The sequence below is a fragment of the Ranitomeya imitator genome, chromosome 3, assembly GCF_032444005.1.
Source record: "Ranitomeya imitator isolate aRanImi1 chromosome 3, aRanImi1.pri, whole genome shotgun sequence".
Lineage (NCBI taxonomy): Eukaryota > Metazoa > Chordata > Amphibia > Anura > Dendrobatidae > Ranitomeya > Ranitomeya imitator.
The window spans coordinates 11,121,193-11,146,788 of NC_091284.1; the positions used below are offsets into that span (position 1 = coordinate 11,121,193).

The following is a 25,596-nucleotide window of genomic DNA, read 5'->3' on the forward strand; positions in this document are numbered from 1 at the left end:
GGCTCTGGGATCGGCTGCGCCTCCTTGTAATGCCGCCACTGCCAGCGGTGAGGGGGTTAATGGTGACAGGACCTGCCTGCAGTGTGAATGCTTCCATGTGGTGGAACATCTGGGCAGATGTCCCAGCGCCGGCTCTGATTGGCTGAGCCGGAAACACCCCTGCCCCACCCACAGACGCCCCACATCAGGAGGCAGCAAAGGTCACAGGAGAGGCTGCACAGAGGACTGCTGGGGAACTACAACTCCCAGCATCTCCAACAGCAGCAGCGAGTTCTAAGGGTATGTGTACACGCTGCGGAATGGTGCGCGGATTTTTCAGCACTGATTTTGGTAACTCCGCAGGTAAACTGCACGGTGGATTTACAGCGGTTTTTGTGCGGATTCCTACTTTGGAGCAGGTGTAAACCGCCGCGGAATCCGCACAAAGAAGTGACACGCTGCCGAATAAAAAAACGCTACGTTTCCGCGTGGTATATTCCGCAGCATGTGCACTTGTTTCCATAGGTTACATTGTACTGTAAACTCATGGAAAACAGCTGCGAATCCGCAGTGTGTGCACAGAGCCTAAAGGTGTTCAGCTATTGTGAAACTACAACTCCCAGCATTTGTACAGAAGTGTATTTATAATTCCTGTCTGTGAGGATAAAGCGCCCCCCAAAGATGTGTCTGACCAATGGGTATAAAGAAACCCGGTGTTGTCACTGGTGTTACATGGGACTGCAGGTGACATCTACTACATTATCTGTGGTGTTACATGGGACTGCAGGTGACGACTACTACATTATCTGTGGTGTTACATGGGACTGCAGGTTACATCTACATTATCTGTGGTGTTACATGGGACTGCAGGTGACATCTACATTATCTGTGGTGTTACATGGGACTGACTGCTGGTGACATATACATTATCTGTGGTGTTACATAGGACTGCAGGTGACGGCTACTACATTATCTGTGGTGTTACATAGGACTGCATGTGACGGCTACTACATTATCTGTGGTGTTACAAAGGACTGCAAGTGACATCTACTACATTATCTGTGTTGTTACATAGGACTGCAAGTGACATCTACTACATTATCTGTGGTGTTACATGGGACTGCAGGTATCTGTACGTATCGCTTTTGTCGTCAGTCCTGATACTAGAGGTGCACAATCCTCCCGCCTGTAAATATCGCCCCCCACAGTCCTGACGTCCCCGTATAACATCCATAGTGCACATATAACACTGCCGCCACCACCAGGCTCCTGGAAACAGGCGGCACTTAGCAAACCTGTGATTGGTCGGAGTAAAGAACCACCTGCACATTGCAACAAACCCTGACCTGCGAGGAGTGTCACCTATGCACAGATATAAATAACAATGTCCCCGGTCACTGAAAACGGCAAAACTGCAGCGCTACTGCCACTAACGATGAAGCGTCACGTACATAAGACGAAGCCGTAACCGGGCGACGATCACACGCAGAATATCGCACGAGACGAAGCAAACGAGTATCAGCAGCAGATCCCATGTATCAAATGTATCCGCCGTGTATCAGTCCGTATCACACAAATATCACTGATGTATCCTCCGTGTATCAGTCCGTATCACACATATCACTGATGTATCCGCCGTGTATCAGTCCGTATCACACATATCACTGATGTATCCGCCGTGTATCAGTCCGTATCACACATATCACTGATGTATCCGCCGTGTATCAGTCCGTATCACACAAATATCACTGATGTATCCTCCGTGTATCAGTCCGTATCACACATATCACTGATGTATCCGCCGTGTATCAGTCCGTATCACACCTATCACTGATGTATCCGCCGTGTATCAGTCCGTATCACACACATATCACTGATGTATCCGCCGTGTATCAGTCCGTATCACACACGTATCACTGATGTATCCGCCGTGTATCAGTCCGTATCACACACCTATCACTGATGTATCCGCCGTGTATCAGTCCGTATCACACACCTATCACTGATGTATCCGCCGTGTATCAGTCCGTATCACACACGTATCATTGATGTATCCGCCGTGTATCAGTCCGTATCACACACGTATCATTGATGTATCCGCCGTGTATCAGTCCGTATCACACACCTATCACTGATGTATCCACAGTGTATCAGTCCGTATCACACACGTATCACTGATGTATCCGCCGTGTATCAGTCCGTATCACACACATATCACTGATGTATCCGCCGTGTATCAGTCCGTATCACACACCTATCACTGATGTATCCGCCGTGTATCAGTCCGTATCACACACGTATCATTGATGTATCCGCCGTGTATCAGTCCGTATCACACACCTATCACTGATGTATCCGCCGTGTATCAGTCCGTATCACACACCTATCACTGATGTATCCGCCGTGTATCAGTCCGTATCACACACCTATCACTGATGTATCCGCCGTGTATCAGTCCGTATCACACACGTATCATTGATGTATCCGCCGTGTATCAGTCCGTATCACACACATATCACTGATGTATCCGCCGTGTATCAGTCCGTATCACACACCTATCACTGATGTATCTGCCGTGTATCAGTCCGTATCACACACGTATCACTGATGTATCCGCCGTGTATCAGTCCGTATCACACACGTATCATTGATGTATCCGCCGTGTATCAGTCCGTATCACACACCTATCACTGATGTATCCGCCGTGTATCAGTCCGTATCACACACCTATCACTGATGTATCCTCCGTGTATCAGTCCGTATCACACACATATCACTGATGTATCCGCCGTGTATCAGTCCGTATCACACACCTATCACTGATGTATCCGCCGTGTATCAGTCCGTATCACACACCTATCACTGATGTATCCGCCGTGTATCAGTCCGTATCACACACGTATCATTGATGTATCCGCCGTGTATCAGTCCGTATCACACACCTATCACTGATGTATCCGCCGTGTATCAGTCCGTATCACACACCTATCACTGATGTATCCGCCGTGTATCAGTCCGTATCACACACGTATCATTGATGTATCCGCCGTGTATCAGTCCGTATCACACACCTATCACTGATGTATCCGCCGTGTATCAGTCCGTATCACACACCTATCACTGATGTATCTGCCGTGTATCAGTCCGTATCACACACCTATCACTGATGTATCCGCCGTGTATCAGTCCGTATCACACATATCACTGATGTATCCGCCGTGTATCAGTCCGTATCACACACGTATCATTGATGTATCCGCCGTGTATCAGTCCGTATCACACAAATATCACTGATGTATCCGCCGTGTATCAGTCCGTATCACACACGTATCACTGATGTATCCGCCGTGTATCAGTCCGTATCACACACCTATCACTGATGTATCCGCCGTGTATCAGTCCGTATCACACACGTATCACTGATGTATCCGCCGTGTATCAGTCCGTATCACACACCTATCACTGATGTATCCTCCGTGTATCAGTCCGTATCACACATATCACTGATGTATCCGCCGTGTATCAGTCCGTATCACACACGTATCATTGATGTATCCGCCGTGTATCAGTCCGTATCACACAAATATCACTGATGTATCCGCCGTGTATCAGTCCGTATCACACACGTATCACTGATGTATCCGCCGTGTATCAGTCCGTATCACACAAATATCACTGATGTATCCGCCGTGTATCAGTCCGTATCACTGATGTATCACTGATGTATCCGCCGTGTATCAGTCCGTATCACACCTATCACTGATGTATCCGCCGTGTATCAGTCCGTATCACACCTATCACTGATGTATCCGCCGTGTATCAGTCCGTATCACACACGTATCACTGATGTATCCGCCGTGTATCAGTCCGTATCACACATATCACTGATGTATCCGCCGTGTATCAGTCCGTATCACACACGTATCACTGATGTATCCGCCGTGTATCAGTCCGTATCACACCTATCACTGATGTATCCGCCGTGTATCAGTCCGTATCACACACATATCACTGATGTATCCGCCGTGTATCAGTCCGTATCACACACCTATCACTAATGTATCCGCCGTGTATCAGTCCGTATCACACACATATCACTGATGTATCCTCCGTGTATCAGTCCGTATCACACACATATCACTGATGTATCCGCCGTGTATCAGTCCGTATCACACACATATCACTGATGTATCCGCCGTGTATCAGTCCGTATCACACACATATCACTGATGTATCCGCCGTGTATCAGTCCGTATCACACACATATCACTGATGTATCCGCCGTGTATCAGTCCGTATCACACATATCACTGATGTGTCCGCCGTGTATCAGTCCGTATCACACTTATCACTGATGTATCCGCCGTGTATCAGTCCGTATCACACACATATCACTGATGTATCCGCCGTGTATCAGTCCGTATCACACACATATCACTGATGTATCCGCCGTGTATCAGTCCATATCACACATATCACTGATGTATCCGCCGTGTATCAGTCCGTATCACACACATATCACTGATGTATCCACCGTGTATCAGTCCGTATCACACACATATCACTGATGTATCCGCCGTGTATCAGTCCGTATCACACACATATCACTGATGTATCCTCCGTGTATCAGTCCGTATCACACACATATCACTGATGTATCCTCCGTGTATCAGTCCGTATCACACACATATCACTGATGTATCCTCCGTGTATCAGTCCGTATCACACACGTATCACTGATGTATCCTCCGTGTATCAGTCCGTATCAAACACGTATCACTGATGTGTCCGCCGTGTATCAGTCCGTATCACACTTATCACTGATGTATCCTCCGTGTATCAGTCCGTATCACACATGTATCACTGATGTATCCTCCGTGTATCAGTCCGTATCAAACACGTATCACTGATGTGTCCGCCGTGTATCAGTCCGTATCACACTTATCACTGATGTATCCGCCGTGTATCAGTCCGTATCACACACATATCACTGATGTATCCGCCGTGTATCAGTCCGTATCACACACCTATCACTGATGTATCCTCCGTGTATCAGTCCGTATCACACACATATCACTGATGTATCCGCCGTGTATCAGTCCATATCACACATATCACTGATGTATCCGCCGTGTATCAGTCCGTATCACACTTATCACTGATGTATCCGCCGTGTATCAGTCCGTATCACACACATATCACTGATGTATCCGCCGTGTATCAGTCCGTATCACACACCTATCACTGATGTATCCGCCGTGTATCAGTCCGTATCACACACATATCACTGATGTATCCGCCGTGTATCAGTCCATATCACACACATATCACTGATGTATCCTCCGTGTATCAGTCCGTATCACACACTTATCACTGATGTATCCGCCGTGTATCAGTCCGTATCACACACTTATCACTGATGTATCCGCCGTGTATCAGTCCGTATCACACACATATCACTGATGTATCCGCCGTGTATCAGTCCGTATCACACACCTATCACTGATGTATCCGCCGTGTATCAGTCCGTATCACACACATATCACTGATGTATCCGCCGTGTATCAGTCCGTATCACACACATATCACTGATGTATCCTCCGTGTATCAGTCCGTATCACACACATATCACTGATGTATCCTCCGTGTATCAGTCCGTATCACACACATATCACTGATGTATCCTCCGTGTATCAGTCCGTATCACACACATATCACTGATGTATCCTCCGTGTATCAGTCCGTATCAAACACGTATCACTGATGTGTCCGCCGTGTATCAGTCCGTATCACACACATATCACTGATGTATCCGCCGTGTATCAGTCCGTATCACACACATATCACTGATGTATCCGCCGTGTATCAGTCCGTATCACACACATATCACTGATGTATCCGCCATGTATCAGTCCGTATCACACACATATCACTGATGTATCCTCCGTGTATCAGTCCGTATCACACACGTATCACTGATGTATCCGCCGTGTATCAGTCCGTATCACACACATATCACTGATGTATCCTCCGTGTATCAGTCCGTATCACACACTTATCACTGATGTATCCGCCGTGTATCAGTCCGTATCACACACATATCACTGATGTATCCGCCGTGTATCAGTCCGTATCACACACATATCACTGATGTATCCGCCATGTATCAGTCCGTATCACACACATATCACTGATGTATCCGCCGTGTATCAGTCCGTATCACACACGTATCACTGATGTGTCCGCCGTGTATCAGTCCGTATCACACTTATCACTGATGTATCCGCCGTGTATCAGTCCGTATCACACACATATCACTGATGTATCCGCCGTGTATCAGTCCGTATCACACACATATCACTGATGTATCCGCCGTGTATCAGTCCGTATCACACACATATCACTGATGTATCCGCCGTGTATCAGTCCATATCACACATATCACTGATGTATCCTCCGTGTATCAGTCCGTATCACACACTTATCACTGATGTATCCGCCGTGTATCAGTCCGTATCACACATATCACTGATGTATCCTCCGTGTATCAGTCCGTATCACACACATATCACTGATGTATCCGCCGTGTATCAGTCCGTATCACACACCTATCACTGATGTATCCGCCGTGTATCAGTCCGTATCACACATATCACTGATGTATCCGCCGTGTATCAGTCCGTATCACACACCTATCACTGATGTATCCGCCGTGTATCAGTCCGTATCACACATATCACTGATGTATCCGCCGTGTATCAGTCCGTATCACACACATATCACTGATGTATCCGCCGTGTATCAGTCCGTATCACACATATCACTGATGTATCCGCCGTGTATCAGTCCGTATCACACACCTATCACTGATGTATCCGCCGTGTATCAGTCCGTATCACACATATCACTGATGTATCCGCCGTGTATCAGTCCGTATCACACACATATCACTGATGTATCCGCCGTGTATCAGTCCGTATCACACACCTATCACTGATGTATCCGCCGTGTATCAGTCCGTATCACACACCTATCACTGATGTATCCGCCGTGTATCAGTCCGTATCACTGATGTATCCGCCGTGTATCAGTCCGTATCACACACATATCACTGATGTATCCGCCGTGTATCAGTCCATATCACACATATCACTGATGTATCCTCCGTGTATCAGTCCGTATCACACTTATCACTGATGTATCCGCCGTGTATCAGTCCGTATCACACACATATCACTGATGTATCCGCCGTGTATCAGTCCGTATCACACACCTATCACTGATGTATCCGCCGTGTATCAGTCCGTATCACACACATATCACTGATGTATCCTCCGTGTATCAGTCCGTATCACACACATATCACTGATGTATCCTCCGTGTATCAGTCCGTATCACACACATATCACTGATGTATCCGCCGTGTATCAGTCCGTATCACACCTATCACTGATGTATCCGCCGTGTATCAGTCCGTATCACACACACATCACTGATGTATCCGCCGTGTATCAGTCCGTATCACACATATCACTGATGTATCCGCCGTGTATCAGTCCGTATCACACACATATCACTGATGTATCCGCCGTGTATCAGTCCGTATCACACATATCACTGATGTATCCGCCGTATATCAGTCCGTATCACACACATATCACTGATGTATCCGCCGTGTATCAGTCAGTATCACACATATCACTGATGTATCCGCCGTGTATCAGTCAGTATCACATACATATCACTGACATATCCGCCGTGTATCAGTCCGTATCACACACATATCACTGACGTATCCGCCGTGTATCAGTCCGTATCACACACCTATCACTGATGTATCCGCCGTGTATCAGTCCGTATCACACACGTATCACTGATGTATCCGCCGTGTATCAGTCCGTATCACACACATATCACTGATGTATCCGCCGTGTATCAGTCCGTATCACACACATATCACTGATGTATCCGCCGTGTATCAGTCCGTATCACACACATATCACTGATGTATCCGCCGTGTATCAGTCCGTATCACACACATATCACTGATGTATCCGCCGTGTATCAGTCCGTATCACACATATCACTGATGTGTCCGCCGTGTATCAGTCCGTATCACACTTATCACTGATGTATCCGCCGTGTATCAGTCCGTATCACACACATATCACTGATGTATCCGCCATGTATCAGTCCGTATCACACACATATCACTGATGTATCCGCCGTGTATCAGTCCATATCACACATATCACTGATGTATCCTCCGTGTATCAGTCCGTATCACACACATATCACTGATGTATCCGCCGTGTATCAGTCCGTATCACACACATATCACTGATGTATCCGCCGTGTATCAGTCCGTATCACTGATGTATCCGCCGTGTATCAGTCCGTATCACACACATATCACTGATGTATCCGCCGTGTATCAGTCCATATCACACATATCACTGATGTATCCGCCGTGTATCAGTCCGTATCACACACTTATCACTGATGTATCCGCCGTGTATCAGTCCGTATCACACACATATCACTGATGTATCCGCCGTGTATCAGTCCGTATCACACACTTATCACTGATGTATCCGCCGTGTATCAGTCCGTATCACAGACATATCACTGATGTATCCACCGTGTATCAGTCCGTATCACACACCTATCACTGATGTATCCGCCGTGTATCAGTCCGTATCACACACTTATCACTGATGTATCCGCCGTGTCTCAGTCCGTATCACACACCTATCACTGATATATCCGCCGTGTATCAGTCCGTATCACACATATCACTGATGTATCCGCCGTATATCAGTCCGTATCACACATATCACTGATGTATCCGTCGTGTATCAGTCCGTATCACACATATCACTGATGTATCCGCCGTGTATCAGTCAGTATCACACATATCACTGATGTATCCGCCGTGTCTCAGTCCGTATCACACATATCACTGATATATCCACCGTGTATCAGTCCGTATCACACTTATCACTGATGTATCCGCCGTGTATCAGTCCGTATCACACACATATCACTGATGTATCCGCCGTGTATCAGTCCGTATCACACATATCACTGATATATCCGCCGTATATCAGTCCATATCACACATATCACTGATGTATCTGTCGTGTATCAGTCCGTATCACACATATCACTGATGTATCCGCCGTGTATCAGTCAGTATCACACATATCACTGATGTATCCGCCGTGTCTCAGTCCGTATCACACACGTATCACTGACATATCCGCCGTGTATCAGTCCGTATCACACATATCACTGATGTATCCGCCGTGTATCAGTCCGTATCACACACCTATCACTGATGTATCCGCCGTGTATCAGTCCGTATCACACATATCACTGATGTATCCGCCGTGTATCAGTCCGTATCACACACCTATCACTGATGTATCCGCCGTGTATCAGTCCGTATCACACACCTATCACTGATGTATCCGCCGTGTATCAGTCCATATCACACATATCACTGATGTATCCGCCGTGTATCAGTCCGTATCACTGATGTATCCTCCGTGTATCAGTCCGTATCACACACCTATCACTGATGTATCCACAGTGTATCAGTCCGTATCACACACGTATCACTGATGTATCCGCCGTGTATCAGTCCGTATCACACACGTATCACTGATGTATCCACAGTGTATCAGTCCGTATCACACACGTATCACTGATGTATCCGCCGTGTATCAGTCCGTATCACACACATATCACTGATGTATCCACAGTGTATCAGTCCGTATCACACACCTATCACTGATGTATCCTCCGTGTATCAGTCCGTATCACACACGTATCACTGATGTATCCGCCGTGTATCAGTCCGTATCACACACGTATACACAGAGGTTGGTACACAAAATGAGAATGCTTGGTCTGGGGGAAAATGTGTGTAAATGGGTTAGTAACTGGCTTAGTGATAGAAAGCAGAGGGTGGTTATAAATGGTATAGTCTCTAACTGGGTCGCTGTGACCAGTGGGGTACCGCAGGGGTCAGTATTGGGACCTGTTCTCTTCAACATATTCATTAATGATCTGGTAGAAGGTTTACACAGTAAAATATCGATATTTGCAGATGATACAAAACTATGTAAAGCAGTTAATACAAGAGAAGATAGTATTCTGCTACAGATGGATCTGGATAAGTTGGAAACTTGGGCTGAAAGGTGGCAGATGAGGTTTAACAATGATAAATGTAAGGTTATACACATGGGAAGAGGGAATCAATATCACCATTACACACTGAACGGGAAACCACTGGGTAAATCTGACAGGGAGAAGGACTTGGGGATCCTAGTTAATAATAAACTAACCTGGAGCAGCCAGTGCCAGGCAGCAGCTGCCAAGGCAAACAGGATCATGGGGTGCATTAAAAGAGGTCTGGATACACATGATGAGAGCATTATACTGCCTCTGTACAAATCCCTAGTTAGACCGCACATGGAGTACTGTGTCCAGTTTTGGGCACCGGTGCTCAGGAAGGATATAATGGAACTAGAGAGAGTACAAAGGAGGGCAACAAAATTAATAAAGGGGATGGGAGAACTACAATACCCAGATAGATTAGCGAAATTAGGATTATTTAGTCTAGAAAAAAGACGACTGAGGGGCGATCTAATAACCATGTATAAGTATATAAGGGGACAATACAAATATCTCGCTGAGGATCTGTTTATACCAAGGAAGGTGACGGGCACAAGGGGGCATTCTTTGCGTCTGGAGGAGAGAAGGTTTTTCCACCAACATAGAAGAGGATTCTTTACTGTTTGGGCAGTGAGAATCTGGAATTGCTTGCCTGAGGAGGTGGTGATGGCGAACTCAGTCGAGGGGTTCAAGAGAGGCCTGGATGTCTTCCTGGAGCAGAACAATATTGTATCATACAATTATTAGGTTCTGTAGAAGGACGTAGATCTGGGTATTTGTTATGATGGAATATGGGCTGAACTGGATGGACAAATGTCTTTTTTCGGCCTTACTAACTATGTTACTATGTTACGTATCACTGATGTATCCACAGTGTATCAGTCCGTATCACACACGTATCACTGATGTATCCTCCGTGTATCAGTCCGTATCACACATGTATCACTGATGTATCCGCCGTGTATCAGTCCGTATCACACACGTATCATTGATGTATCCGCCGTGTATCAGTCCGTATCACACACGTATCACTGATGTATCCTCCGTGTATCAGTCCGTATCACACACGTATCACTGATGTATCCGACGTGTATCAGTCCATATCACACACCTATCACTGATGTATCCGCCGTGTATCAGTCCGTATCACACATGTATCACTGATGTATCCGCCATGTATCAGTCCGTATCACACACGTATCACTGATGTATCCTCCGTGTATCAATCCGTATCACACACCTATCACTGATGTATCCGTGTATCAGTCCGTATCACACACGTATCACTGATGTATCCACCGTGTATCAGTCCGTATCACACACGTATCACTGATGTATCCTCCGTGTATCAGTCCGTATCACACACCTATCACTGATGTATCCGTGTATCAGTCCGTATCACACACCTATCACTGATGTATCCACCGTGTATCAGTCCGTATCACACACGTATCACTGATGTATCCTCCGTGTATCAGTCCGTATCACACACATATCACTGATGTATCCGCCATTTAACAGTCCGTATCACACACATATCACTGATGTATCCGCCATTTATCAGTCCGTATCACACACGTATCAGTGATGTTTCCACCGTGTATCAGTCCATATCACACATATCACTGATGTATCCGCCGTGTATCAGTCCGTATCACACACGTATCATCAAATATATCAGGAGTTTGTGTCAATTTGAACTCGACCTCAAATATAACAAACCTGTCGCTGCGTTTCACGCTGGCACCACATAAGAATGGCGGCTCGTTATTGTTAGGATACATTTCCTTTCCTTCCCAGCCCCAGGTTCCACTTTTCCACCAGCTCCGGACTTACCTTGAGCTCGGCCATGTCCAGGTCACTGCTGCTCCTCCGCTGCGCTCCGCTCTGTGCTGCAGATTTCTGCTCTGCCGAGATGTAACCCGCAGCTCAATGTGGATTTGATTAAACACAGGCCGGTTGCACAATTCTACAGTGTGACTGGTGGAGGGGGAGGGGAATGACCGCTCGGGTCACTGACAACAGAACATTACAGGTGTCTTCTCTAACAAGGACTCCGACCTCCCCATCCGTCCACCGCTGAGCACCAGTTCCACAGGCCACATCACACTGAGAAGCTTTAGGCTATGTGCACACGTTGCGGATTTCCTGTGGATCCGTAGCAATTTTTGCCGCGCAGAAACGCTGCAGATCCGCACTAGCCACCACTAGAGGGAGCTCACTACATAAAGATTTCTACAGCTACCACTAGAGGGAGCTCACTACATACAGATTTATACAACCACCACTAGGGGGAGCTCACTACAGATTTATACCATCACCACTAGGGGGAGCTTACTACATACAGATTTATACAGTCACCACTAGGGGGAGCTCACTACATACAGATTTATGCAGTCACCACTAGGGGGAGCCCACTACATACAGACTTATACAGCCACCACTAGGAGGAGCTCACTATATTCAGATTTATACAGCCACCACTAGAGGGAGCTCACTACATACAATGCCTACAATGTTGTGAATTCTGTTGTCGGGCTCCCTCCTGTGGTCGTGAATGGTACTTCGGCTGGTTCTGTCCATGGGCTTCCTCTGGTGGTTGTGAGTGGAGCTGCGGCTTCTGAGTTTCCTTCCACAGGTGACGAGGTTAATTCGTTAGCTGGCTGCTCTATTTAACTCCACTTAGATCATTGCTCCATGCCACCTGTCAATGTTCCAGTATTGGTCTAGTTCTCTCCTGGATCGTTCTTGTGACCTGTTTTCCCAGCAGAAGCTAAGTTCCTGCTTGTTTTTCTCTGGTTTACTATTTTTCTGTCCAGCTTGCCATTTTGATTTTTGTCTTGCTTGCTGGAAGCTCTGGGACGCAGAGGGAGCGCCTCCACACCGTGAGTCGGTGCGGAGGGTCTTTTTGCGCCCTCTGCGTGGTCTTTTTATAGTTTTTTGTCCTGACCGCAAAGTTACCTTTCCTATCCTCAGTCTGTTCAGTAAGTCGGGCCTCACTTTGCTAAATCTATTTCATCTCTGTGTTTGTATTTTCATCTTTACTCACAGTCATTATATGTGGGGGGCTGCCTTTTCCTTTGGGGAATTTCTCTGAGGCAAGGTAGGCTTTACTTTTCTATCTCTAGGGCTAGCTAGTTTCTTAGGCTGTGTCGAGTTGCATGGGGAGCGTTAGGAGCAATCCACGGCTATTGTGTGTGATAGGATTAGGGATTGCGGTCAGCAGAGTTCCCACGTCTCAGAGCTCGTCCTATATTATTAGTAACTATCAGGTCATTCCGTGTGCTCTTAACCACCAGGTCCATTATTGTCCTTACCACCAGGTCATAACAGTACAGGTGGCCCAAAGTATTAATTCATCTCAATAGAGGGATAAGAGAAGTTCTGAGACCATTTTTTTTCTTTGCAGTGTGTTTTGTCTCTCTTTTCCCCTTTACCTCTGGGTGGTTCAGGATACAGGTGTAGATATGGACATTCAAGGTCTGTCCTCTTGTATGGATAATCTCACTGCAAAGGTACAAAACATTCAAGATTTTGTGGTTCAGAATCCGATGTTAGAGCCTAGGATTCCAATTCCTGATTTGTTTTTTGGGGATAAATCTAAGTTTCTGAATTTCAAAAATAATTGTAAATTGTTTCTTGCTTTGAAACCTCGCTCCTCAGGTGACCCTGTTCAACAAGTGAAAATCATTATTTCTTTTTTACGTGGCGACCCTCAAGATTGGGCATTTTCCCTTGCGCCAGGAGATCCGGCATTGCGTGATGTTGATGCGTTTTTTCTGGCGCTTGGATTGCTTTATGATGAACCAAATTCAGTGGATCAGGCAGAGAAAATCTTGCTGGCTCTGTGTCAGGGTCAGGATGAGGTAGAGATATATTGTCAGAAGTTTAGGAAGTGGTCTGTACTCACTCAGTGGAATGAATGTGCCCTGGCAGCAATTTTCAGAAAGGGTCTCTCTGAAGCCCTTAAGGATGTCATGGTGGGATTTTCCATGCCTGCTGGTCTGAATGAGTCTATGTCCTTGGCCATTCAGAACGATCGGCGCTTGCGTGAACGTAAATCTGTGCACCATTTGGCGGTATTATCTGAGCATAAACCTGAGCCTATGCAGTGCGATAGGACTTTGACCAGAGCTTGAAAAAGGTCCACGGACCGAAACGTTGCAGATGGCAGAATAAACTTTGGAGCTGTCTTTTCACAATTGCTGTGGTGCTGTCCTTTTCTTCATGTGCTTCTGGATTTACCTACTGGGATGGATCCCCTGGTGAGGACGTGCACTCTGCTGTCCATAGAGACATTGCCATTATAGGGTGCGGCTTTACTATTTATATTTGATACTTGCTGGTCTGAATGAGTCTATGTCTTTGGCCATTCAGATCGATAGACGCTTGCGTGAGCGTAAAGCTGTGCACCATTTGGCGGTATTATCTGAGCATAGACCTGAGCCTATGCAATGTGATAGGACTTTGACCAGAGCTGAACGGCAAGAACACAGACGTCGGAATGGGCTATGTTTTTACTGTGGTGATTCCACTCATGCTATCTCCGATTGTCCTAAGCGCACTAAGCGTTTCGCTAGGTCTGCTACCATTGGTACGGTACAGTCGAAATTTCTTTTGCCCGTTACTCTGATTTGCTCTTTGTCATCCTATTCTGTTATGGCATTTGTGGATTCAGGCGCTGCCCTGAATTTGATGGACTTGGAGTTTGCTAGGCGCTGTGGTTTTTTCTTGGAGCCCTTGCAGTATCCTATTCCATTGAGAGGAATTGATGCTACGCCTTTGGCCAAGAATAAGCCTCAGTATTGGACCCAATTGACCATGTGCATGGCTCCTGCACATCAGGAGGATATTCGCTTTTTGGTGTTGCATAATCTGCATGATGTGGTCGTTTTGGGGTTGCCATGGCTACAGGTCCATAATCCAGTATTGGATTGGAAATCTATGTCTGTATCCAGCTGGGGTTGTCAGGGGGTACATGGTGATGTTCCATTTTTGTCTATTTCGTCATCCACCCCTTCTGAAGTCCCGGAGTTTTTGTCGGATTACCGAGATGTATTTGATGAGCCCAAATCCAGTGCCCTACCTCCTCATAGGGATTGCGATTGTGCTATCAATTTGATTCCTGGTACTAAGTTTCCTAAGGGCCGACTGTTCAATTTATCTGTGCCAGAACACGCCGCTATGCGGAGTTATGTAAAGGAATCCTTGGAGAAGGGTCATATTCGCCCGTCGTCGTCACCATTGGGAGCAGGGTTCTTTTTTGTGGCCAAGAAGGATGGTTCTTTGAGACCTTGTATTGATTACCGCCTTCTTAATAAGATCACAGTCAAATTTCAGTACCCTTTGCCGCTGCTGTCGGATTTATTTGCTCGGATTAAGGGGGCTAGTTGGTTCACCAAGATAGATCTTCGTGGTGCGTATAATCTTGTGCGTATTAAACAGGGCGATGAATGGAAAACAGCATTTAATACGCCCGAGGGCCATTTTGAGTACCTGGTTATGCCATTCGGGCTTTCCAATGCTCCATCAGTATTTCAGTCCTTTATGCATGACATCTTCCGAGAGTACCTGGATAAATTCCTGATTGTGTATTTGGATGATACTTTGGTCTTTTCGGATGATTGGGAGTCTCACGTGAAGCAGGTCAGAATGGTGTTCCAGGTCCTTCGTGCGAATTGTTTGTTTGTGAAGGGGTCAAAGTGTCTCTTTGGAGTTCAGAAGGTTTCATTTTTGGGTTTCATTTTTTCCCCTTCTACTATCGAGATGGACCCTGTTAAAGTTCAGGCCATTTATGATTGGACTCAGCCGACATCTGTGAAGAGTCTGCAAAAGTTCCTGGGCATTGCTAATTTTTATCGTCGCTTCATCATTAATTTTTCTAGTGTTGCTAAACCATTGACTGATTTGACCAAGAAGGGTGCTGATGTGGTCAATTGGTCTTCTGCGGCTGTGGAAGCTTTTCAGGAGTTGAAGCGTCGTTTTTCTTCTGCCCCTGTGTTGTGCCAGCCAGATGTTTCGCTTCCGTTTCAGGTCGAGGTTGATGCTTCTGAGATTGGAGCAGGGGCTGTTTTGTCGCAAAGAAGTTCTGATGGCTCGGTGATGAAACCATGTGCCTTCTTTTCTAGAAAGTTTTCGCCTGCTGAGCGCAATTATGATGTTGGCAATCGAGAGTTGTTGGCCATGAAGTGGGCATTCGAGGAGTGGCGTCATTGGCTTGAAGGAGCCAAGCATCGCGTGGTGGTCTTGACGGATCACAAGAATTTGACTTATCTCGAGTCTGCCAAACGGTTGAATCCTAGAAAGGCTCGTTGGTCGCTATTTTTCTCCCGTCTTGATTTTGTGGTTTCGTACCTTCCAGGCTCTAAGAATGTGAAGGTTGATGCCCTGTAAAGGAGTTTTGTGCCCGACTCTCCGGGTGTTCCTGAGTCGGCGGGTATTCTCAAAGAGGGGGTAATTTTGTCTGCCATCTCCCCTGATTTGCGGCAGGTGCTGCAAAAATTTCAGGCTGATAGACCTGACCGTTGCCCAGCGGAGAAACTGTTTGTCCCTGATAAATGGACTAGTAGAGTTATCTCTGAGGTTCATTGTTCGGTGTTGGCTGGTCATCCTGGAATCTTTGGTACCAGAGATTTGGTGGCTAGATCCTTTTGGTGGCCGTCTTTGTCGCGGGATGTGCATTCTTTTGTGCAGTCCTGTGGGACTTGTGCTCGGGCTAAGCCCTGCTGTTCTCGTACCAGTGGGTTGCTTTTGCCCTTGCCGGTTCCGAAGAGGCCCTGGACGCATATCTCTATGGATTTTATTTCGGATCTCCCTGTCTCTCAAAAGATGTCAGTCATTTGGGTGGTTTGTGATCGCTTCTCTAAGATGGTCCATTTGGTACCCTTGTCTAAATTGCCTTCCTCCTCTGAGTTGGTGCCATTGTTTTTCCAGCATGTGGTTCGTTTACATGGCATTCCGGAGAACATCGTTTCGGACAGAGGTTCCCAGTTTGTTTCGAGGTTTTGGCGAGCCTTTTGTGCTAGGATGGGCATTGATTTGTCTTTTTCCTCGGCTTTCCATCCTCAGACAAATGGCCAAACCGAACGAACTAATCAGACTTTGGAAACATATCTGATATGCTTTGTTTCTGCTGATAAGGATGATTGGGTGTCCTTTTTGCCTTTGGCTGAGTTCGCCCTTAATAATCGGGCCAGCTCGGCTACTTTGGTTTCGCCGTTTTTCTGCAATTCTGGTTTCCATCCTCGTTTCTCTTCAGGGCAGGTTGAGTCTTCGGACTGTCCTGGTGTAGATACTGTGGTGGATAGGTTGCAGCAGATTTGGACTCATGTGGTGGACAATTTGACATTGTCCCAGGAGAAGGCTCAACGTTTCGCTAACCGCCGGCGCTGTGTGGGTCCCCGACTTCGTGTTGGGGATTTGGTTTGGTTGTCATCTCGTTATGTTCCTATGAAGGTTTCCTCTCCTAAGTTTAAGCCTCGTTTCATTGGTCCGTATAAGATCTCTGAGGTTCTCAATCTTGTGTCATTTTGTTTGACCCTTCCAGCTTCTTTTGCCATCCATAATGTATTCCATAGGTCATTGTTGCGGAGATACGTGGCGCCTGTGGTTCCATCCGTTGATCCTCCTGCCTCGGTGTTGGTTGAGGGGGAGTTGGAGTATGTGGTGGAGAAGATTTTGGATTCTCGTATTTTGAGACGGAAACTCCAGTACCTGGTCAAGTGGAAGGGTTATGGTCAGGAAGATAATTCCTGGGTCTTTGCCTCCGATGTTCATGCTGCCGATCTGGTTTGTGCCTTTCATTTGGCTTGTCCTGGTCGGCCTGGGGGCTCTGGTGAGGGTTCGGTGACCCCTCCTCAAGGGGGGGGGGGTACTGTTGTGAATTCTGTTGTCGGGCTCCCTCCTGTGGTCGTGAATGGTACTTCGGTTGGTTCTGTCCATGGGCTTCCTCTGGTGGTTGTGAGTGGAGCTGCGGCTTCTGAGTTTCCTTCCACAGGTGACGAGGTTAATTCGTTAGCTGGCTGCTCTATTTAACTCCACTTAGATCATTGCTCCATGCCACCTGTCAATGTTCCAGTATTGGTCTAGTTCTCTCCTGGATCGTTTTTGTGACCTGTCTTCCCAGCAGAAGCTAAGTTCCTGCTTGTTTTTCTCTGGTTTGCTATTTTTCTGTCCAGCTTGCTATTTTGATTTTTGTCTTGCTTGCTGGAAGCTCTGGGACGCAGAGGGAGCGCCTCCGCACCGTGAGTCGGTGCGGAGGGTCTTTTTGCGCCCTCTGCGTGGTCTTTTTGTAGTTTTTTGTGCTGACCGCAAAGTTACCTTTCCCATCCTCAGTCTGTTCAGTAAGTCGGGCCTCACTTTGCTAAATCTATTTCATCTCTGTGTTTGTATTTTCATCTTTACTCACAGTCATATGTGGGGGGCTGCCTTTTCCTTTGGGGAATTTCTCTGAGGCAAGGTAGGCTTTACTTTTCTATCTCTAGGGCTAGCTAGTTTCTTAGGCTGTGTCGAGTTGCATAGGGAGCGTTAGGAGCAATCCACGGCTATTGTGTGTGATAGGATTAGGGATTGCGGTCAGCAGAGTTCCCAAGTCTCAGAGCTCGTCCTATATTATTAGTAACTATCAGGTCATTCCGTGTGCTCTTAACCACCAGGTCCATTATTGTCCTTACCACCAGGTCATAACACTACAAGTAGTATTCAACCTCCTGCAGATTTAGCAGGTTTAATAAGATGCAAATAAGTTAGAGCCTTCAAACTTCAAACAAGAGCAGGATTTATTAACAGATGCATAAATCTTACAAACCAAAAAGTTTTATTGCTCAGTTACATTTTTATAAATTTTAAACATAAAAGTGTGGGTCAATTATTATTCAACCCCTAGGTTTAATATTTTGTGGAATAACCTTTGCTTGCAATTACAGCTAATAATCGTCTTTTATAAGACCTGATCAGGCCGGCACAGGTCTATGGAGTTATCTTGGCCCACTCCCCCATGCAGATCTTCTCCAAGTTATCTAGGTTCTTTGGGTGTCTCATGTGGACTTTAATCTTGAGCTCCTTCCACAAGTTTTCAATTGGGTTAAGGTCAGGAGACTGACTAGGCCACTGCAACACCTTGATTTTTTGCCTCTTGAACCAGGCCTTGGTTTTCTTGGCTGTGTGCTTTGGGTTGTTGTCTTGTTGGAAGATGAAATGACGACCCATCTTAAGATCCTTGATGGAGGAGCGGAGGTTCTTGGCCAAAATCTCCAGGTAGGCCGTGCTATCCATCTTCCCATGGATGCGGACCAGATGGCCAGGCCCCTTGGCTGAGAAACAGCCCCACAGCATGATGCTGCCACCACCATGCTTGACTGTAGGAATGGTATTCTTGGGGTCGTATGCAGTGCCATCCAGTCTCCAAACGTCACGTGTGTGGTTGGCACCAAAGATCTCGATCTTGGTCTCATCAGACCAGAGAACCTTGAACCAGTCAGTCTCAGAGTCCTCCAAGTGATCATGAGCAAACTGTAGACGAGCCTTGACATGACGCTTTGAAAGTAAAGGTACCTTACGGGCTCGTCTGGAACGGAGACCATTGCGGTGGAGTACGTCACTTATGGTATTGACTGAAACCAATGTCCCCACTGCCATGAGATCTTCCCGGAGCTCCTTCCTTGTTGTCCTTGGGTTAGCCTTGACTCTTCGGACAAGCCTGGCCTCGGCACGGGAGGAAACTTTCAAAGGCTGTCCAGGCCGTGGAAGGCTAACAGTAGTTCCATAAGCCTTCCACTTCCGGATGATGCTCCCAACAGTGGAGACAGGTAGGCCCAACTCCTTGGAAAGGGTTTTGTACCCCTTGCCAGCCTTGTGACCCTCCACAATCTTGTCTCTGATGGCCTTGGAATGCTCCTTTGTCTTTCCCATGTTGACCATGTATGAGTGCTGTTCGCAAGTTTGGGGAGGATCTTAAATAGTCAGAAAAGGCTGGAAAAAGAGATAATTAATCCAAACATGTGAAGCTCATTGTTCTTTGTGCCTGAACTACTTCTTAATACTTTAGGGGAACCAAACAGAATTCTGGTGGGTTGAGGGGTTGAATAATAAATGACCCTCTGAAAAGACTTTTCACAATTTAAAAAAAAATAAACAAAGAAATAACATTCTTTTTTGCTGCAGTGCATTTCACACTTCCAGGCTGATCTACAGTCCAAACGTCACAATGCCAAGTTAATTCCAAATGTGTAAACCTGCTAAATCTGCAGGGGGTTGAATACTACTTGTAGGCACTGTACAGAATTATACAGCCACCTCTAGGAGGAGCTCATTACATAGAGATTTATACAGGCACCACTAGGGGGAGCTCACTACATACATATATATACAGCCACCACTAGGGGGAGCTCACTAAACACAGATTTATACAGTCACCACTAGAGGGAGCTCACTATATACAGATTTATACAGTAAACACTAGGGGGAGCTCCCTACATACAGATTTATACAGACACCACTAGAGGGAGCTTCCTACATACAGATTTATACAGTCACCACTAGAGGGAGCTCACTACATACAGATTTATACAGACACCACTAAGGGGAGCTCACTACATACAGATTTATACAGACACCACTAGAGGGAGCTCACTACATACAGATTTATACAGACACCACTAGGGGGAGCTCACTACATACAGATTTATACAGTCACCACTAGGGGGAGCTCACTACATACAGATTTCTACAGCCACCACTAGGGGGAGCTCACTACATACAGATTTATACAGACACCATTAGGGGGAGCTTACTACATACAGATTTATACAGTCACCACTAGGGGGAGCTCACTACATACAGATTTATAGTCACCACTAGGGGGAGCTCACTACATACAGATTTATACAGATGCCACTAGGGAGAGCTCACTACATACAGATTTATACAGTAAACACTAGGGGGACCTCACTACATACAGATTTATACAGTAAACATTAGGGGGACCTCACTACATACAGATTTATACAGTAAACACTAGGGGGAGCTCACTATATAGATTTATACAGCCACCACTAGAGGGAGCTCACTACATACAGATTTACACAGCCACCATTAGGAGCCTGTAGTCTGTGGAGGAAGGTGCTGTTCTGTTTGCTCCAGGAGAGTCACCAGTTGTTTTTCACCCAGGAATTCCCCCCCCCCCCTCTGACCCAGGAAAGAGAAGGGTGTAGTGGATGGACTGTGGGGCTGAGTCCCCGTCTCCCACCCCTCGGTCTAAGCCGGCGAGGGGTGGGAGCTCATTGCTACCGGCAAAGAGGTTCACCAGATCCGGCAAGGCCCAAAACATGGAGGAGCCCAGGAAGACCCAGGAGGGCTGCAAAGCCACTAAGGCTGAGGCGAGGGCCACTGCGGTGTCTCCTCCCGGAGGTGAGCGGAGTACTCGCAGAGGTGCAGCGGCAGCAGAGCAGAAAGATTGGGGCACTAGGGCTGAACGGGAGCCGGTTACCAGCTATGGCTCCCGCGTCCATGCATACCTCAGCGAGTATGAGGAGGCTGGGAAGACCCTGAGGAGGCTCCGGGAGGAGATGAAGGAGGTGAGGAAGGCTGCAAGCAGAGCCTCCCGCACAGAGAAGTCTGCCCTAACAGCCAGGATATCCAGCCTGGGGATCTGCATTGAGGGCATGGAAGCCCGGAGAGCGGCGATATTGAATAACAGCGGGCCCTTCCGGGAAAAGCTGGAAAATGACGACCGATTCCACAACATGGCTGCTGCAAAGGAGCCAGAGGGGTCTCGGCGTCCGACCCAGGTGGAGGAGGTGGACCATGAGGAGATGGAGGAGGCACCGTACCCACCTGGGGGCTTGGTAAGTGATCTCCAGGCCACACACAGCGGGATAGATCCAGTGCAGGTCCCACTCCCATCAGACAATAGTATTTCAGAGGATGATGGGGGTGATGCGGATGATAGCAGCAGCGATAACAGCAGTATTGGGGGTTGCCTCGTCTTGCAGCAGATCCGTCAGCTAGAGCCCCCAGTAAATTATGCCCACCTGAAAGTTTGGGGATGAGGTCTGCGGGGACGAGGCAACCAGGAAGGGGAAAAAGAAAAGCAAAAAAAGGAAGAAAACATCGGAGGAGAGGTTGGTGTTTGTCCCCCTTCCTGGGACCTCCCGGTCCCGCTGTGTGGAGCCCGCAACCCACCCCGGCCCGGGACCTGCAGTGGGTCCGGTGCGAGGGAGCGGGGAGAGTACAAGTCATATGGCGCAGGTCGCCGTCTCTGCTGGCGGTAGCAGAGGGGGCGAGAGTGGGCATGCGGCTGCAGAGCCGGACAGTGTGCATGGTCTGGAGAGTGGCCCTGTGGCGGGCAGTAATAAAACCTGTGGAGGTGTCCAGGCCCGATCCTCTGTGGAAACGGGGGACGGCCTGGTGCCTGCTGCACCCGCTGATGCTCGGGGGGTAGGGGCTGTGGGTACCTTGCCGGTTGTCACCGCTCCCCGCAGTGTTGGCGGTGCGCTGTCAGCCGGGGCCGCATCATCGGCGGCGTGTGCTGTGGTGTCGGGGTCCCCCACATGCAGATCCGATGCTGGGTCAAAGTCCGGGACCCCGGCACCGGTTATCAACTCGGGTGCAGCTGTAATGGCTGCGGTAATGACGGTCCGGACGGCATCCTCGCCGGAGAAAGTCGCACTGCCGGGGTCCTCTGCATGTGTGTCACCTGTATCTGTGGAGGACCCGGCGGTGAAGTGCACACAGGAGCGTGGAGATGGTCTGCAGGAGAGGCTGGAGCAACAGTCTGCAGCTGCCAGCACATGCTCTGCTGAAAAGCAGGGTGTGGTAATCAAACCCTGCAGTATTGATCTTAAAGGGGCAGCTGCACTGCAAATAGCAACAACCCCAGCAGAAAGCAGAAAAAAAAATACAAACAAAAATGTAAATAAGAATGGAAGTGGTGCAAGTGGTGTGAATAGTGTGTGTGATAATGGTGAAGGGTCAGGTGTTGGAAGGGCAGTTTCTGCTGGAGGTATGGTTGGTGTGAATGGTGCCAGCGTGGGGACTTCTAGTGAAAATGGTGAGGCTGAGGAAAGTGAGGTGGAGATGGTTGACTGTGAGGTTGAGGGTTCAGGGAATATAGGGGCTGGTCCATCGTCCCCCTCACCTGCAGCCGCCATTAGTTATGCGGCTGCTGCCGCTGGGGTTCCACAGGGGTCTTCCTCATCTCCGGACCCAGGGAATGAAGCTTTTCGCCGCCGTTTCCTGGAGGCCCTCAAAAAAGGGGAGCGGACGATCAATGTAGAGGGAAGAGAGGTGGCGTTGTCCTACTGGCTAGATAAGTTTGGTCTAGCTGCCTTCCAAGAGAAAAGGGGGGAGACCGTGTGGTCCCTCCCGACAGCCGGGCCGGGGGTCTCCAGGAGAAATGTGGTTCGTCTTCGCTGGAGGGGCGATGAAGAGTGTCCATCCAGGACAAATGTGGTGAAGCTCCTCATGAAGATGGACTTCAGGGCTATTGACATCTTTGCTCTGATACATCCTTTTGGGACCTCCACCTTTGATATCAGCTTTGTTCGGCCGGAGGGCTTGGAGCTCTTTTGGTCGAATTATGAGCTGGTAAAAGAGGAGCCCGGCTGGCGAGGTTTCGCCGTGGAAGCAATTTCTCGCCAAAGTGGGCCGAAGAAAGTGACCGTTTTAACATGTAATGAGTCTCTTTCTGGCGTTGACATAATGACCTGGTTGAGTCGGTACGGCGAGGTTGTGGAGGTCCCGAAGAACAACCGGGATGATTTTGGTATCTGGTCAGGAGGCTGGACCTTCATGGTAAAGTTGAAGCGTTCAGGGGGCACTGTCACCCACATCCCTTCCTCGGCTTTTCTGGGAAGGGATCGGATTCTGGTCTTCTACCAGGGGCAGCCGAAGGTATGCCACAGGTGCGGTGATCCTCGCCACTTCAGCGCGGGCTGCAAGGTGCAGAAATGTGCCTTGTGTGGCGAGGTAGGTCACCTCGCCGCATCCTGTGGTGTCATTCGATGTCACCTGTGTGGTGATCTAGGTCACCCGTTCAGCCGCTGCCCTCGTTCCTTCTCTAATGCCATGGCCAGCCGGGCGGAGGGGAGCCGTGAGGAAGTTCCTGGCGGTGCAACTTCTGCAGAGGTTGGATGTGGTAGCGGGGGAGGAGCTGAGGGGCCGATGAGGAATGGCAGGGCTAGGGGTCCCTCTTACCAGCGGAGGCAGGCAAGGCGTCAGGAGGGCAGGGGGCAGGATGAGCCTCGGGAAACTGGGGTAATGGCTGCCCCCTCCTCCGAGGCGACGGCCCATGCCACTGAGGCCCCGGGGGAGGAAGTGGTGAATGAGGAGATCAGACGGATGGAGAATGAGGAAGTGGCTGATCTCTCAGATGCCTCTCAATATGAAAGTTTTTATGAGGATGGAGGGGAACAGCCAAAAGAAATGGGTGACAAGGGTGCCAAGAGTGCCAAAAGTAAAAAAAAGAAGAAAAAAGGTGGAAAATCTTCTTCCCTGACCAAGGTGCCTAAGGAAGGTCCCACCGACTCCCCTCTGATCCCTCTCTCCAACCGGTTCCAAGCCCTTGACGATCCTGCTGAGACGGGAGTCGGGGGTGAGGTTCCGGAGGTAACATCGGGAGGGCCTTTGGGAGGCGGGGGAGTCCCTTCTCCGGGGGGTGTGTCTTCCTCGGGAGGTGGGGACGACCCTGGGTCCGGAGTTGAGAAAGAAGTAGGAGGGATGGATACCTCTGTCTGTCTGAAAAGAAGAGGGGGGGCTTCATCGTCCGGAGATGAGCGGGCTAAGAAAAAGGGTGGGGTGAAGAAAAAGGCCATCTAACTCGATCACTCATGATGGCGGCACCCACCCCGTTGACTCTAGCGACCATTAATGTCGCTAGTATAAAGTCTGATGCGGCTAGATTTGCGGCCTTTGATTTTCTCACCCGATTTGAGGCTGAAATTTTGTTTTTGCAGGAGACCAGGCTTACGGATATGGGGGCCATACGCAAGGTGAAGAACGAGTGGAGGTGCGGGTCTTCGTACTGGTCTCTTGCGGCCAAGCCGAGTAGCGGGGTGGCAGTCCTTTTTAAGACTGCATCGGTTGAATGCCGGAGAGTTATCGAGGTAGAAATGGGGAGGTGCCTGGTCTTAGACGTCTTCATGAAGGGACAGGAGCTTCGGCTCATTAACATCTATGGTCCGCAGTCAAAGTGGGACCGTAAATGTCTCTTCCTGAAGATTAAGCCCTATCTTTTTACGAGTCGGCAGGTGGTCTTTGGAGGTGACTTTAACACTGTCACAAGGCTTCGTGATAGGGGAGGCTCCATTGACTGGCTGGCTTATGATAGTAATACTCTTAATAGCATAGCTAGTGACGCTCGCCTGGTGGATGTCCACATCCGGCACACCCCAGGTCACTGTGGTTTCACCTTTCATAGAGGTAATTGTAGATCTAGGG

At 48.2% G+C, this 25,596-nt stretch overlaps 1 protein-coding gene across 2 annotated transcripts in view; it reads right to left on the reverse strand.

Annotated features, from left to right (window-relative positions):
• Positions 1 to 23,425, reverse strand: part of HGD (homogentisate 1,2-dioxygenase) — a 78,424-nt gene extending 54,999 nt beyond the window's left edge. Inside the window, exon 1 of one of the 2 annotated variants that reach the window (XM_069760472.1) lies at positions 22,614 to 23,425. In XM_069760472.1, coding sequence (XP_069616573.1) covers positions 22,614 to 23,309 — 696 coding nt within the window. In that variant the 5' untranslated portion in view covers positions 23,310 to 23,425. Of the gene's footprint in view, positions 1 to 11,997; positions 12,153 to 22,613 lie in introns of those variants that run through there. The other variant, XM_069760473.1, reaches the window with a different exon arrangement.
• Between the last annotated feature and the right edge of the window lie 2,171 nt (positions 23,426 to 25,596).